The 16,859-nt window shown below is 36.3% G+C and overlaps 1 protein-coding gene across 1 annotated transcript in view; it reads left to right on the forward strand.

Moving 5' to 3' along the window:
- Desi2 (desumoylating isopeptidase 2) overlaps positions 1–16,859 on the forward strand; it is a 55,441-nt gene that overhangs the window by 29,823 nt on the left and 8,759 nt on the right. The window contains exons 2-4 of the mRNA XM_003474256.5: positions 5,072–5,144; positions 7,521–7,614; positions 9,417–9,558. Coding sequence (XP_003474304.2) covers positions 5,072–5,144; positions 7,521–7,614; positions 9,417–9,558 — 309 coding nt within the window. The remainder of the gene's footprint in view (positions 1–5,071; positions 5,145–7,520; positions 7,615–9,416; positions 9,559–16,859) is intronic.

Below are 16,859 nucleotides of genomic sequence, written 5' to 3' on the forward strand. Positions count from 1 at the left end.
AGAAAAATTGAAAGAAGACTACAGTCTATATCCCCTTTACCTAGATAAATCAGTTTTAAATCTCTTGCCACTTTTGCATCTTTATATTTCTTCTCATAGAAAGTAAGTCACAAACTTACCTGTGTATCCGTACTTTAGTATATATTTTCTAAAAACATTCTCTACCTAACCATAGTACCATGATCACAGTCAGGAAATTTTTAAGTACTACAGTATCATCTGATACATAGCTTATATTCATATTTCCTCCAATTGTTAATAATATCCTTTTTGTCTTGTTTTGTTTTGTTTTTAACTTATGATCCAGTCAAGTTTCATTACATTTTCTTTAAGGATAGGCACCCTTCTTTTGCATTCTTTTTACTCTCTGGTTATGTCCCACTGTGTTCAGACCTGATTTTGTTCTTTATGATTATATTATTTTCCACATTTGACAAGCAAACTAACACAGAAATTTGGACTTGTGCCTGGAGAAGACAAAGCAGAACCTCATCTTGGGGTCACCAGACCTGAGATGTACAAATGATCTGTGCTGCTGTCTGCCTGCCTCTCTTCCCCATTAGACTTCCTAGAATTCTTTGAGATCAGAGCCTGCCTCTTCCCCATCCTCATTTACTTACTAATACATCAGCAAATCATGCTGATGAAAGCAGCGGTAAAGAAATAAATAAACCTTACACAAATGACTTACCCCTGATCCTCCATTTCGTTATCCTTAAAATAGGAATAACCTAATAAATGAGAGCACCCAATGTGGAGCTTAATAATAATATAATAAACTAAAAGGAAATGTAACCTTTGTTTTATTAGAGGTATATGATATCAGTTATCAACTATTGATGGAGAGTCATCTTAGCCATTTGAATTAGATGATATTTGCAGTATTTTTCCATTGTATTTTTCTTACCGGAGATCGAACTCACAACCACACACTTGCAAGGCAAGTGCTTATACCACTGAGCTAAATCCCCAGCCCCTGAATAAGCAAAAGTATCTTTTTGACTTGTAATTTAGGGTAAATGAGAGGGGTGACAGCTTTGAAACTCCAACTACCTTTCTTCCAGTGCTTCGTCATTCAAGATCCCTGCCTGAATCAGCTGAGGGCTGCAAAATGATGATTATTCAATTCTGCCCTTACATTTACATTTACTAGCTTACTGTTTCTATAAAGAAGGCCTTTTTTCCTCTTCACTTTCTTTTAGTGCTGTAGACATACAAAACATCTTTTTATTAGGTGTTCTATGGTCCATTACTCTTTATTTTTTTGATATTCAAATGTTTCCAAAATTGCCCTAATGGAAGACTCTTCACATCACATTCTGTATCATTTTGACATATGTCCAGTAGGTGGTTACCATTCAGAGTGATTCAACTTAATAAGTTCTTGACTTTACCATGGTACCAAAGCATTCAGTAGAAATTACACTTAGGATTCTTGAATTTTGGTCTTTTCCTTGGCTACTCTCAAGATGCTGTGGTAGCAAACTATACCTCCTGGTCAACCATAGAAACAGGGAGCAACCAGTACTCTGTAGTACTACACTGCATTGCTGTAGGCTCAGGATATTCGGTGCATTTTCAGTATGAGTATCTGAGATGCATCTCTGGTATTTTACCTTAAAATAACACTTGTCTAATCGTGAAAATAAAAATCTTGAAATACAGAGTTAAAAATGATTCTTCTACATTCCTCCATTTCTACTATAACCCTGCCTAGCAACCATCCTCCAAATTGTTAACAATTTGCTTCAGACCTTTCATTTGTTATCTTTGGTGGTCCTAATACAGATAGTAGTAGATGTGTGCCAAAAAATACAATTAATGTTTTAAAACTGTAACTTATTGCAGTAAAAGACATGTTGCTATTAATCACCTATAAAATACTCCTCACTTTAAACAGACTTGTTCCTCATTCTTTCTACTTTCTGAAGCAGTTCTGAAAGTCTTTTGTGTCTTTAGTTGCACTATGGTGGCTTCCTCAGTGCCCTGAATTGATTCAAAATATTTACCTTTCATGGCTTAGGGAAAGAGCCAGGATGTGCACAGTGCAAGCTCTGGTGAATAATGTAGATGGAGACATACTGTCATGTTTTTACAAGCCTACCCTTCCATTGGATGGTACTCGGTAACAGCATTTACCACCAAAAAAAAAAAGGTGTTTTCAGGATTCAGACTGGCCTTAAACTCACTATGTAGGCCAAGGTGGCCTTGAACTCACGACAGTCTTCCTGCCTTAGCCATGTGAGTGCAAGGATTACAGGTGTGTTCACCACACCCAGCTAGCATTCACCAACCTTTTTATCCTGCCTCCTAAATGGATGAAAAAGATTTTCCAGAGCTGCTTCACAAAGTGACAAGAATGAAGGCTAAGTGGGTCTGAAATAAGGGAATATAATTCAGAGGGATGGCTTGAACCACTAGAGTACATACATGAGTATACCTTCAGGCAGCCTAGAACAGTCACATGGAGTGGTACAAGCCACCTGATGGGCAGTCATACATACATGTATGACCCCATTGCAAATGTGTTCATGACAAAGTGTTTTACTATAATAGGTTTATTTACTGTATGTTTTTATAACTTAGTCTTTTTCACCTTATGTAGTTTCTTAAAATGTTCTTACGTATTGTTACAGCATTCTTTTTGGTAATTGAATGATACTTTATGTTAGTTACTTTTTTCCTTGCTGAAACAAAATTTGGGCCTCACAGGGAGCATGGTAGACAGGCATCTGGAGGAAAAACAGTTCATAGTAGGCAGAAGGGGGGCTGGAGATTTAGCTCAGCGGCATAAGCTCCTGCCTTGCAAGCAGGCAGTCGTGAGTTCGATCCCCGGTACCGATAAAAAGGAAAAAGACAAAAAAAAAAAAAAATAATAATAATAGGCAGAAGGTAGCAAAGCAACAAAATAGGAAAGAAGCAAGCCCAACTGATTTTACCAGCTTCTTTGTGTCTCTTTTGCATTCAATCTACGCTACTGGATTTAGGATGGGTGCCAAACCAGTCAGTGGACTGATTGATTTATTAATCCCACATTCTTAATCCTAGCATCACACATCTAGATCCAGCCACCCCTGAAAAGGCCCCACCTAAGCCACACAAGGCTTTGGCAGGCTCATTTAGACGCAAGTCATAACATAGTTCTTGGTAAGGATTTACCATATCTTTACATTGTTTCCCCTACAAACATTTAGATTATTTCAAATTTTTGAATATAATGGACAACTGCAAGCTAATATCCTGTTTTAGACCATGTCTTCGCATTTGGGCAAATATTTGTATAGAATAGATTCTAAGAGGTGGAATGGTTGAATAGCTATCATTTATTTACACTTGTGCACTATTTTCCTTACTGAGTATTGACATTGTTTTAAAAAAAAATAAACTTCATTTAAAGGAGTTTCGAAAAAGAGTAGAGGTTAATTACTGTTTCCTTCATTTTACTCTCCTATCTTTCTAGTCCCTCTCTTCCGTTCCTTTCCTCTATCTTTGTCTCTCTCTAGGGGAGTTTTATTTACAAGTGTACCTGAGTGTCTGAAGTTTGGCTGCCCCAACTCTGTGATTAAATATAGTTGGGTATATGTTTTGTAGACTCTTGCTGTATGCTACCCTCCCTCCAAAATCACATTGAATAAAGTTAAAAACAAACAGGACTGGGGCATAAGCACCTGTCTGACAAGCACAAGGTCATGAGTTTGATTCTTGGTGCTAGAAAAAAAAGACTTGTATCTTGTTTATCTGGCGTCCGCCTTCCAGAAAATCAACAAACAAAAAAACTATCCTTGTTTTCCAAACTTGCCCCCCAAAGTCTGACTGTCCAAAACTGGGGACCCAGATACAGAAAGACACTTAAAGTTTCATGCCAGTGTTTTTATTTAGAAACACTAGAATTTTTAGATAACATAAGATGTATTTTTGTACACTACCAGTTTTGTCAACATGCTTTCAGTGTTTCCTTTGTCATTAATTTTAAGTTGTGATAACCATGTACATCAAGTTTTTATATATACAAGCACCTGTTTATGATGTTCTTAGAACAGTGCACATTGTTTGAATATTTTGATACCTAGTTGGGAAACTTGTTCTTTGTAAACTGTTTCTTTCTATTGTAAATGTTCCTCTCGTGTACATAGGACAGAGGGACAACTCATCCATTTATGATTTGTGCTTCCTCTAGCAATGTATAAGACTATACATTTTTCCAGATCTAGGGCAAGTTGGCGAGGAATCTGGAACCAACATTATTATGCTGAATAAATCTGAAAAGGATTGAGGACAAATCTGTCCTTTAACCTAGGAGAATCCAGTAGATTTGTAACACTATTGGAGTGTTTTGTAAGCGTTTACCTCTGACCAGTCCACTCTTCATAGCCATTCCATGTAACTCCATGTTGTACTCCCTCTGTACATCCACCTTCCCCTCCCACCTCCCACTGCTTCCTGTTCACCTTCTCCCTCCATTCAGTTTTTTATCTGGGGAATTATTTGTTCCTAAAGACCAGTTCAGATGTTAGCTTTTGTGGAATGTTTCTCTTCATGCTAACTATGGGAGGGTTGTTCTAACCTCTCTGTGCTTTATATTATTTATTCCTATATATTATCATTAATAACTTTAAGCTGAACCAGGATATACATAACACATGCCATAAATGTTTGTTGAATAATAATAAAATATCCTTACCTTGAGAGAATTCACCATAGAATGAAAGCAGAAGCTTACAAGAAAAATAGATCTAAAGCAAGCAGACAATATATGGTTTTTTTTTAAATCACTAACAGAAGAGCTTGCTTGCATTTCTATAAATTTGTTGCCAACCTGAGCAGACTGAGGTTTTATTGCTTATTGCATAAGCCCTAAATAATGTGCTGGACTCAAATTGAGACATTTGCATTGACACAGGAAGATATTACAGATGAAATGTTGTGTAAGCAAAGACAGGAATATACTATTCCATAGGGTTTTTCAGAATGGAAGGGAAAATACCAAGAAATGCGATTACATACTTCACATAGTGTGAAACTGAGGTGTAAATAAATGGATAATCTGACTCTTTCTCTCTCTGTCTCTCAGTACTGGATGAATGAGTACACCTCATCCATTGGAATTGGAGTTTTTCATTCAGGAATTGAAGTATATGGTAGAGGTAAGTGTGCCCGAAGTTTAAATATACTTGCTGAACATTTTATCTGTTAAAGGAATTGCAGAATTACAACTATAACTTTTTTTTAAACCACTTCCATATGTTATTGGAGAAAGAAAAAATTCTTCCATATTTGTTTATACTGTGTTTTGGAAAACTGCCCATAGTAGTCTATATTCGGGGGGAAAAGTACTCAGAACACAAGAGTGTACATTCATTTCACTATCTCTTATTCCAAATTCTGTCTTTAAAAAACATTTGTCTTTTGTAATTGTTACACCCTTTGTTAGTTTCTTGTGCACTGATATGTATTAGAGTTCTGAGATCTTTGTACTTTGAAAAATGGCATAACAAAAACAATCATTTTGATTGGAAAGGGTTTGGTAATAGAGAATGTCAAACCTGAAGTGCCAATTTTCGGAGGGAATTTCAATAATAGATTTTGGTTTTTGTAGACTATTAAGTGTGTATTTATAAAGTCTAAAAATACCACAGAGCAAATCCTGCCTTTATTTACAGCTAGCACAGCCTTTGTCTTTAAATCAGCCCCTTTCATTCTTGTTATCTTTATTATGATAAACATGACTGGAGCCACACAAACCAAGAAGATGTGTTCTCAACAGCTTTCTCCTTTGTTCTGCTTTCCACTCTTAGTGTAAAATGATCTCCTTATCAAGTGGTGGTATATCAGTTGGAATCTTGAATCATAAGCCCACCTTATAGCAGAAATGCCTTTACTTGCATCAACCAGGCAGATTTTGTGGTCACTTAGAGTTGCAGTTAACTCAGGGTTACCCCTAAGACTACATACCAACTACAGGTAATACAGAGAAAAGCCGCTCACTCACATATTTGTGTCGGTACTGTTTTTATACTGTTCCCCCCCACCCTGCTCTGCCACTGAGCTACATCCCCAAACCTTGCTCCTTTTTATGTTCCACATTAGTGGATTTAGTTTAGCAAAATAAATAAATAGATCTTAACAATAAAAATCTTACCATTTAAGCTTCATTTTACTTACAAGGCCACACTACCAAGTTGCCCCATGCTGAGTAGCTCTTACTGAAAGTCAAGGTGATTAAAGTGTTGCTGTCTATGCATTTGCTCTTTTCATTAGTCTGATTTTTGCCTAATTTATGTATTACTTTTCGATTTAAACTTGGATGATATGTGTTGAACCATGTGTTTATGCTGTGAAGAGCATGTGCCATTTTCTTAATTTTTATATGATGAAACTGAGACCCACGGTCACATTGATAATGACTAACAGAACTGGGGTTTGGACCCAACTGTTTTGTATTTTGGTAGTAGTGAGGATTGTAGGCTTTCTCACTAAGCGACATCCTTTTTTTTCCCTTGAGGCAGGTTCTCACTAAATTGGTAAATTGGTCAGGCTGGGGCTTGAACTTTCTGGCTGTTGTACGCTAGTCTATTGCCCTGTGACATTCTGGTTATTGACCCCTTCATAACATGATTTAGGTATAATTAGAAGTATAATTTAAAACATGTCCATGCAAACTTACCAAAACTAGAACCAAATAAATTCTTGAAAGTGAATGATTACTTCGTGTATAAAATTGTGTCTGTCTTTCCTTTTATAAAGTTAAAAATTCAAATGTGATTTTCCACATCTAATCTGATTATCTGAAATACTTTTATAAAATTATATCATTAAAAGATTTAATATTTATATTTCAAAATCGAATCCTAAACAGTTTCTCATCTGTGTTGGTTTTCTAGAGTCTTCATTTCTTTCCTACGCATTGTTCTAAGACCTTTTAATATTATATTTAATAAATCTTAATTGTCCAATAAGATTTAATCTCCTAAATATCTAGGTGAGATTATCAGAATTACAGCCTGAAACTTTTGTTCCATCCTGATTTGAAATCATTTTCCATTGTTCTGGATGAGTTTATGTCAGGAAAGATGGACATAAGTGCACTATAATACAGATGGTGCCTTCCTAGGTAAAAGATTTGATGTGCAAAATAGGGGGGCTGCCTGTTAATTTCACAGGCTAATATTTTCTTGAATGAAGAGAATTAAATTTACTGTTTTGTGTTTGATAATGTTACGTCCTTAAAAAGTCAAGAGTATTTACTCAAGGTACCATGAGAACTCAGTGTCTTTAGGCAGTTTTCAATGAATGGCAGTTTGAAAAGAGCCAGAACACAAAGCTGACCACCAGAGACTGTTTAGTTTCAAGTCTTTCGTGACAGTTGTTCAACACTGGTAATAACTGAGATGTTTGTGAAAGTATTTTATAAAATGAAAAAATACTTAGTTGGTATCATTATCCTCATTCATCGAAACTAATTGAGAATTTAGTTAAATTTTATGTGATAATCACTAAAAATTGTGAGTTTTCTCTTTCAGAATTTGCTTATGGTGGCCATCCTTACCCTTTTTCTGGAATATTTGAAATTTCCCCCGGAAATGCTTCTGAACTAGGAGAGACATTTAAATTTAAGTAAGTAAAGGAGAATAATTTTTGTTATCTGTCTTAGGTGCCAAAACTTGTTTTTGAGGCATACAGAATTAATTCTGTAGATTAAAGTGAAAATGTTTAAGTTATAGCTGCTGACACTATTTTTAAATGAAATCTATTTAAGTTGTTATGTAAAGATGGGTTTCCAAAGCAAATGTCTGATAACCATTTATTAAGACCTATATAAGTTATTGTTTCTAAAGTATTTTTGTCTTTAACAACATATGTACATGTGTGTATGTATGTGTATATGAAAAACATAGTTAAGATAGTTATATTACTGATTTCTCTGAGTTTGCTGAAGAGAAAGATTTGTGCTGGTATTGTTTGGACAGTTGAATGTAGATGTCTTGTGCTCTGGGTGAATGATTTGGGGATGACAGTGCTCAATATATATATCATTTGTTGCCTCCCCATTGATGTGTTTTGAAATTTTGGTTGTTTTGTTTTGTTTTGTTTTTCTTTGTTTGTTCTCTCTGAAATAAAATGGATTTGGAGGGGGTGAAAAGTATTTTTGTCTTTTGGATCCTGTCTCAGGAAACTTGCTTGCTTAATGACAGACAATCGCTAACCCCCAGCATCCTATTCAGAGAGGAAAAGGAAAGCTTTATTTTTACCCTATCTACCACTGTTAGAAATCTCTTCCTTTTGTTAATGAAAGAAACACATGAATTTGGAATAACAAAACAATTGATCACCCTGGGCACTATTGTTAAGATACAGGTATATGGGTAATGATAAACCTACAGTGTGTGGCTTTGGGTGTTCCTTAGAGCCTGAGAAGCAGCAGTGAAAATCTAAATGATTTCCATTCCTTAATCAAGGTTTGTATTTAAAGTATTATTTACAATCTTAGTTTCAAGAAGCTTTAAAGAAACTGCTGAGCAGCTTGCCGAGTGAAAAATAATGTAATGACTATACAATACAGAAATTCAGTTTCAGGCTTACACACTATTAAGTTTATGGTTCTTTTATTTTTATTACTGAATTAAAACACTTATACATAGGAGAACAGTAATACTGTACTTCCTCAATCTATTCCTTTTTGAAACACTAGCTGATAAGATGACTTTCTAAGTGTTTTCAGCTGCCTTTTTGGCCTAACTTAAATCTGACTAAAATTCTGCTTTTTATTATTACAGTAGGTAGTAATTTTTTTTAAAATAATGCTTCTTAAACATTGATCAATTTTGACCATTTGTTTCACTGAGAAATAGTGGCAAGTAACTTACCTAATTGTTTCTAAATGAAAATAACCTGAGTGGTTGGTGGAGGGGTGGTTTTGTTTCATTATGATTTTTTTGGCTTTTCGACACTAGGTTTCACCATGCAGTTCAGGCTGGCCTTGAGCTCACTTTGTAGCCCAAGCTGGTCTCAAACTTGCAACCATTCTTCTGTATCTGAGTGCTGGAATTACAAGCATGCACCACCATGCTGCAACTAATGATAGCTGTTATTAAACAGGAATATGTTTAGCTTGGGTATGGGTCTCTAATGATATATGTTTTATGATGAATTCAACTTGGGTCCTTGTATCTTTCAGAAGTAGTAAACTTACAAGTTTATTGCAGAAAAGTAAAAACTAAAATAAATGAAATTGTTAAAGACTCTCATTTACCTATGACTCTTACTATGAACCCTGATTTATTGCATCAATCATAATATTCCTGGAAACAAGCAAACATTTAAATATACTTATTATAAATACCTGAAACTCACACAGCTGTGCTCTTCTTTTGTTGTTGTTTGTTCTTTTGTTTTGTTTTTTCATTTTGTTCTTTAAGAGAAGCTGTTGTTTTAGGGAGCACTGACTTCCTAGAAGATGATATAGAAAAAATTGTAGAAGAACTGGGAAAAGAATACAAAGGCAATGCCTATCATTTGATGCATAAAAATTGCAATCACTTTTCTTCAGCTTTATCAGAGGTAAATATAATTTTATCCTAAAAGCTCTTTAGATAAGTAATGTTTACTAGAACACTCACTGACTCTCTGAAATCAATCTTGATTCATTTCTTTTTCTGATTATTCATGTTGTGTAAAACAATGTTGTATTTCTGTTGTATAAATGACCTTTCCAGAATTAAGAGCTTGAGAGTCGGTATAGGTTTAAATGATAATTGTTCGTTTCTTTGTAGTGGGTAGAGATTGAGTTTTATTCTTCATTCATTTGATTATAGCTTCTCATCGATGAGACAAGTACCTGAGGAAAATACTTCGGCTCACAGTTTTATTTAGTCCATGGTTGGTTGGCTGTGTTGTTTGGGACCCTGTGGCAGCACAGCATGATGTGTCCAAGCGGGGACACATGGTAGAGCAAAGCTTCCTGATGTCCAGGATGCAGAAAGAGGGAAGAGGAGCACAGCCCCAGTGACCTGACATGACTTCTTCCACCAGGTCTTACTCTCGAAGTTGTGCCAAATCCCCATTGCCCTGCAGGCTGACATCCAAACTTTTAGCACGTGAGCTTTGGGGAGAGATTTAAGCATAGCAAACCGGAACTTTTCATTGTAAGAAAAATAATATACTTAGGAGACTGATGCTTCTTAATTACTAAAATTTCTCTTTTGTTAAACTTTACTTAACCAACCTGAATTTTTTTTCTTGGCCCTTATTTACGAGTAATTCATTTCTTCTATCTGAAAATCTGTTAGCCTGTCACACAGACTCTTTAATTGCCTTTCCTATTCTTAAATTCCAAACAGAAGATGGAAAGAAGAAATGAAAATAAAAGTCTAGAGAATTAAATAACACATTTCCTCAACTTTGATTTTTAGCAGATAATTGCACTGGTTAGCGTCAAGGTGCCACCGAAATTGCAGAAAATATAAAGAAGAAAATGACTACTGTTTTAGTGACTACTGTGCAGAAATGCTTGGCTACCTGGCCTTTTGCACTTCCCCTTTCCAACAAAGTTATAGTGGTCTCTCATCATTCTAGTCAAAGTATGTTTCATGAATGAGCAGTATCACCTAGAAATTTGTGGAATAAATATCCCTGCCCCATTATGTATGTACTGAACCACAATATTCGTTAACAAGATTTCCACATGATGTATATGAAGATAAGAGTTTGATGTGCTCACTCAGTCTAGAACATGCATCAGTATCACAGAGGGGACTAGTCAGTTTTGCAGGAGAGGAGAAAAGGTGATTCTGAGCTTTCTTGACCCCAGATATTAGACATGTAAGGAATTCATTCAAAGTTTGAAATGGATGCTTGAGTAAATTTAAGACCACCCCACCCAGAACTACGCAGCAAGACTCCGTCTCAAAAAAGGAGTTTGAAGAAAATGTTAGTGGAACACAACTTCTAAAGGCCAGCGATTAAACAGCCTAATGTATATATTCTTTAGCCGGTCTTAGGGCTTAAGAAAGCCTTTTCTGTCTTTTGAACTTGGAAATGTGGCCTTCTGGCCTTCGAGCATCACAGCTTTACACCAGAGAAAAGCGTCCAGCTTTGCATTGCTTTCTTCCCACTAAATTCATAAATATTAATTGCTTAGGTTTGACTCTAAACTAAAACCAGGCATTGTCTGCTATCGACAGTTTCAGCTTCACATAACCTCAGTTAAACTGCAAGGTGTAGGCTCAAGGAATGAGATTTGTATGTGGGAATCACTGTAGATTTAACCCCCCTCCTGTGAGGCCCTCAGCTATGTAAATAAGGTTGTTGACTGAACGGGACATTTGCACATTTCAACAGGAAAGTGCTTTTCTAGTGGGATCATCTGAAACCAAGCGCTGGTCAGCCTGGTGTTTCCAGTACAGGGACGAATTCTGTTTCCGACTTTTAATTATTGCCAAAAATTACAAGTGATAGGGAAAGCCCATCACCAGGACTGTGATTCCTGTGCCCACCATTGACAGATGTGTGACTGGAGTCGACTCAGGACCTTCTTAGATGAGTAGCTTTTGGTGATAGTGGGCTGATAGCCTGGCTTTCCTCCACATTCTTCTGGTACACCATCTTCAGTTTTGGTTTTGGTTTGAAACTATGTCTCACTGCATAGTTTAGACTGGCCTTGAACTTACGAGGTAGCCCAGGCTGGCCTCAAACTCATAGTGACCCTCTTGCCTCAGCCTCCTGAGGTGGGATTACAGGAATGCACCACCCTGCCAGCCACACATTTTCATAAGATGGTTTTATTACTAATTATAAGTCCCCAGAAATGGAATGGTTTTCTCACTAGATCAATGATCAGAGTGAAAGGGTTAAGTGATTCTATTAGCCCATTTTGAAATTTTCTTTTTCTTTTTTTAACTGCTACTTTTTTTTTTTTTTTTTTTTTTTTTTTTTTTGAGGCAAGATTTCACAATGCAGTTCAGGCTAGCCTTTATGTAGTGCACACTGATCTCAAATTCACAGCAGTCCTCCTGCCTCAACCTCCCAAATTCTGAGATTATAGGCAGGCACTACCACACCTGGCTCCATTTTGAAATATTTTAAAAATTTAGGATTTAATTTTGACCAATTCCTAAGTTTTTTTGGTTATGTTATATAAAAATACTTAATATTTCCCTATGAAAATTCTTTATTTCTCTTTAATACATCCTTCCAGACAAAAGGTCTCCATGAGAGTAGGGAATCTTTTAGAATGTGAACTTAGATTGATCATTGGAACATACTGATTTTGCAATCAAAATCAAAATCTTGACACCGAGGGAGACTCAAAGGATGACTTAAGCTTTCAGTAGTGAATCTTCATCTTTCAGTACTGCTATTTCCTCTTTGTAGAGAAAAATGTCCCTTGCTTATTAAGCACTGCCCACATTTTGAATGCCAGGCACCTGAGCCTCTGCTGACACCTGTCAGTGCTGACTCCGGGACAGCAGAGGGGAGGAGACCTCCAGATGCCATCCACCCTGAGGGGAGTGGTGTTCTGGTGTGGACGGACAGACCTGGAACTGACTGCCTCAGGGGATCCCTCCGGAAAGAAAGACACACTGACTTTCCCTGGACTGGGAACTTAGAGATTCCTTCAGACTTCACCTGTGTTCCCCCTTGCTAATTTTGTTTTATATCCCTTGGCTGTAATCATAGCTGTGAATATAGGTCTGTGCCACGTCCTGTAGTTCCTCAATAATTCTTCAAACCTGAAGGTAGTTTTAGGGGTCTATGTCATAATTTGTTCCCTGTCGTTCTCCAAAGGTAACCCTTTTCCTCTCTTGAATATTTAGTTTTGTGAATTTCCTTTCTTCTCTAGATTTAAAAATATTTTGTATGTTTCAGTTCAATGCAGTTACAGCTTTTGGCCCATCTCCTATCCTCCTTCAAGTCTTAATTTGCCTCAGTAATTTTTAATAGACTTTTTATTTTCTGGCATCAAATATTCCAGGCTCATCTGTATACTACATTTCTTAACCCTGTTTGCTTCTAATAAATATTTAGAAACCTTAATCTGGGTTCCTTCTTACTACTACATTGATGTAATTTCTGGATTTCTTTTTCCTCCAAGAGATAGATACATGACTTTTTACAGGCACATTCACATTTTAAATCTTTATCTTTCAAGATCAGTTTATTACAGTGTCCACAAACCAGCTGATATGTGTTAATCCACACCAAAAGAATCTATTCAGATAAAAACTGGGAAATCACAGAAACTACTTAGGACTAAATTTCATTATTATTAGCAAAAAATAGTATTGGCCGTGGACTGGAACGCAGCGAGAGGGGCTGGCACCAGCCTCCTGGGAGTCCCCCAAGTTCTTAAAACTTAACACTAAAAAACACAGTTAAATAGAGTTAGAGCTGCAGTTTTTAGTTAACCTTATCAGTGCTATATATTTTTCTCAGGTCAGGAATTTCATTTGTCCACAACAACGTAATTACTCTTACTTTATCACTCTATACCTAAAACAGCTTTAGAATAATAGGCTCACCACTGCCACCAACAATACAATTACTGGAAAGTTGAAGTTTTCTATGGTTCCTTGTCTTTGAGTATTACTTAATAAAGTGATACAGTCAAATGAGTATATATTACAATTAATTGAAATAATTGCTTTCTGTATGGTTGTTATCACCACTTTGGTTCAGTTCATTTGATTTTTTTTTTAAAGGTTGTGTTTGTTGTTGTTTAATTTTTTGTTACAATAAAATCTTCCTACCATTTCAAAGTGATACCTGGAAAAAATGGTATATTTATGGAAGTCTATCTTCATTGTATTCTACTCTTCTCTGGCTTCTAAAACTGTAGAAAAATAGTAGTGTTTTAACCTCCAAGTTTTTGTTACAACAGTCATGGAGAGTTAGTACTGTTGCTGGTACCTGGAAATACTACTGTAACAGATACCTCAAAGTAAGACAGTTTTGGAATTAGATGACAGAAGAGAACTGGAGCAGTTTGGAAGGGCTTGATAGAAAAGGCCTAGATTACCTTGAACAGACTGCTGTAATAATACGGTTACGAAAAGTGCTGCTCATTAAGGCTTAAGAAGGACATGATGAAGATGTCACTGAAAACGAGATAAAAGGAGATCTGTGTTACAAAAATGTGGTTGAATTGTGTTCTGCATTTACATGGAAAGCAAAACTTATAAGCAGTAAACTTGATAATAATCTGCTTTCTTGTTGCTTACAGTAAAATGTGAAAATACAACAAATAGAAAAAAACTAAAGCAAAAAAGAATCACTACTTGATGATTTGGGAGATTCTCAGCCTGTTGAAAGTGTAAAAGATGCTAAATGTAGAACTTTATTGATAGGAAAACATATTATAAACTGAACATGGTGGCACATGCCTGTAATCCCAGCACTCAGGAGGCTGAGGCAGAAAGATTGCCATGAGCTGAAGCCCAGCCTGGGTTACATAGTGAGTTCAAGACCAGACTGGACTACAGAGTGTGGCCCTGTCTTTTTAAAAAAAAAAAAAAAAAAAAAGTTATAGGGAGACTAAGGTTATAATGGGACTACCTTTTCGGCTCCGCAAGAACTTAAATATATGCCTCATGGATCCTCTGAACCACCTCACCAGAAACCAAGAAAAGAGGTGGATTATCCAGAAAATCTAATGGAATCATTCAAGGAGGTTACACAGGAGTCCTCTATTTTAGAGCTTGTTATATTAGCAGAAATACTGTCCCATTGGACTGAAAGTACAAAGAGCACAAGATGAAAGAAGATGTGGACTACAAAATTTACAGGCAAGAAATAGGTTGGTGAAAGAGGAAGTGTGAGTCCATGGGCAGACTTCAAGGACCCATTTAATATTTAATATCCAGTTGGATTTTAGAATTGATAAGGACTAGTAAGTCCTTCTTCCCATCCATGTTCCCTCTTTTGGGTTTGAAATGTCTATTGTAACTATTATCTGTCCAACCTTTATTTTTTAGGCATGTCATACACTTTTCTCTGCTTTGCTTTTTTTTTTTTTTTTTTTTTCCATTAAACCGTATGGCAGGTCCCCTTATCTAAGGGTATATGTTCCCAGACCCCTAGTGATGCCTGAAACTACAGATGGTAGTGAATCTCAGTTTTTCCATATATGTATATACCTATGATAAAATTTAATTTATAAATTACGTACAATATTAAAATACTTCACACGGTAATAAAAGTTATGTGAATGTTATCTATCTCTTGAAAGAGTCAAGACAATTTCAGTAGTTTTGGATCACAGTTGACAATAATTACCTGAAACTCCAGAAAGCAGAACCTTAAGGGGGATGCTGTTGCAATGCACCGCTGTGCTGTGTACCTTAGAGCTCATTGTGTAGCAGGTACAGACTTGTGCTTTCTTTCTCTCAGCTGAGTAGTGCTTGTGTAGATGACCATAATTTATTCAGCCACTGTCCTGTTAATGGTATTTGGGGCCTATTACAAAAAGTACAGTTTTTAAAAAAGTTACATACCTCTGCATATTTATTTTTACAAGTGTGTCTCTGACATAGGTTCTCAGGATTACTGGATTGAAGACTAAAAGCAAAGGCATTTTGCTGTGTAAACCAAGTATTATTGGACCACTAGCCACAGTAGGAAGTACATTTTAGGGGTTGGGAATTTAGCTCAGTGGCACAAGTACCTACCTGGTAAGCACAAAGCCTTGAGTTCAATTCCTGGTACCAAAAAAAGAGTACATTTTAAATTATGATTGTGAACATGTACACATGGGCATATTTTTATTGAGTATCAGTTACCTCATTTTTGACAATCTTTCATTTTAAAAATTCAGAATGCAATGCTAAATGACCTACTAATGGGTTTCACTGAAACTTTTAACATTGACATCAAGGTTTGCTTTCTTTGTATGAAAAAACAGTACCTTTTTAGGTTTATAAACTAACAACTCATAATCCCACCTCTGCTTCTGCCACTGTAGCCCAGGAGTCATACACAGTCGCTAAGTGTGAATAGGCATGGCTAGTCCAGTAAGAGTTGATCTACAAAAACAGGTGTCTGAAGATTACAGAACTGTTTTAGGATAATCAAGCCATGCCCCAAATCAACTTCACCTGTATGCAGCACATAGAAATACAGAAGAATAAAGTTGCTGAATAAAATTAGAGCTCAGAAATGAAATGATTGTTGAATAGGTAGAGTGGCTGTCACAAGAACAACCTAAATATTCTTAATTACCACTTAGTGGTTACTCTCCAGATAGCAAATATTCCTAAATATGTCTCAGGTTAAAAGATACTTATCAGGCCAGGGGTATAGCTCAGCAGCATGGTGCGTGCCTGACAAGCATGAGGTTCTAAATTTGATTCCTAGTTCCCCCCCAAAAAAATGCATTCAGTTTTTAAAAACTGAAAGATGTTGGAAGATTGGGTTTGATGCTCAACACAATCAAAAGAAAAGGAAGCGGGGAGTGGTGTCACATAAAGTTATTGCTCAGCTTTCTCCCAGATTTAGTCTATGTGTACATTCTTCAAATCTTTTAAATACCTGTCTGCCCCTTCAGGCACTGTACGAAGTACTGGATAATCAAAACTGGTCAGAAGACACTACTTTCCTTGAAGTAAAACCTCCTCACTTTACCTGTAGTTCAGATAGAAAAGTTGTGTTGCATTCATAGGTACCAGCTTACTTAAATTTTAGCTAATTTTTTGGCATAAAATACTTTGAAACCTCTTTCCAAGTTCAGTAAGATACACAGATGCTTTAAGATGGCACTTTTCAGATCCTGATCATAATCTTGGACATGTCTTAAGGTAAAAGCACTAAAGGGGCCGGGGGAGTACGGGCTAAGTTAAGCCCACTATTATATCTAAGAGCAGGGGAGG

This window comes from Cavia porcellus, unplaced genomic scaffold (genome assembly GCF_034190915.1).
Source record: "Cavia porcellus strain 051 isolate PalLab524CR breed Dunkin Hartley unplaced genomic scaffold, mCavPor4.1 scaffold_26, whole genome shotgun sequence".
NCBI lineage: Eukaryota > Metazoa > Chordata > Mammalia > Rodentia > Caviidae > Cavia > Cavia porcellus.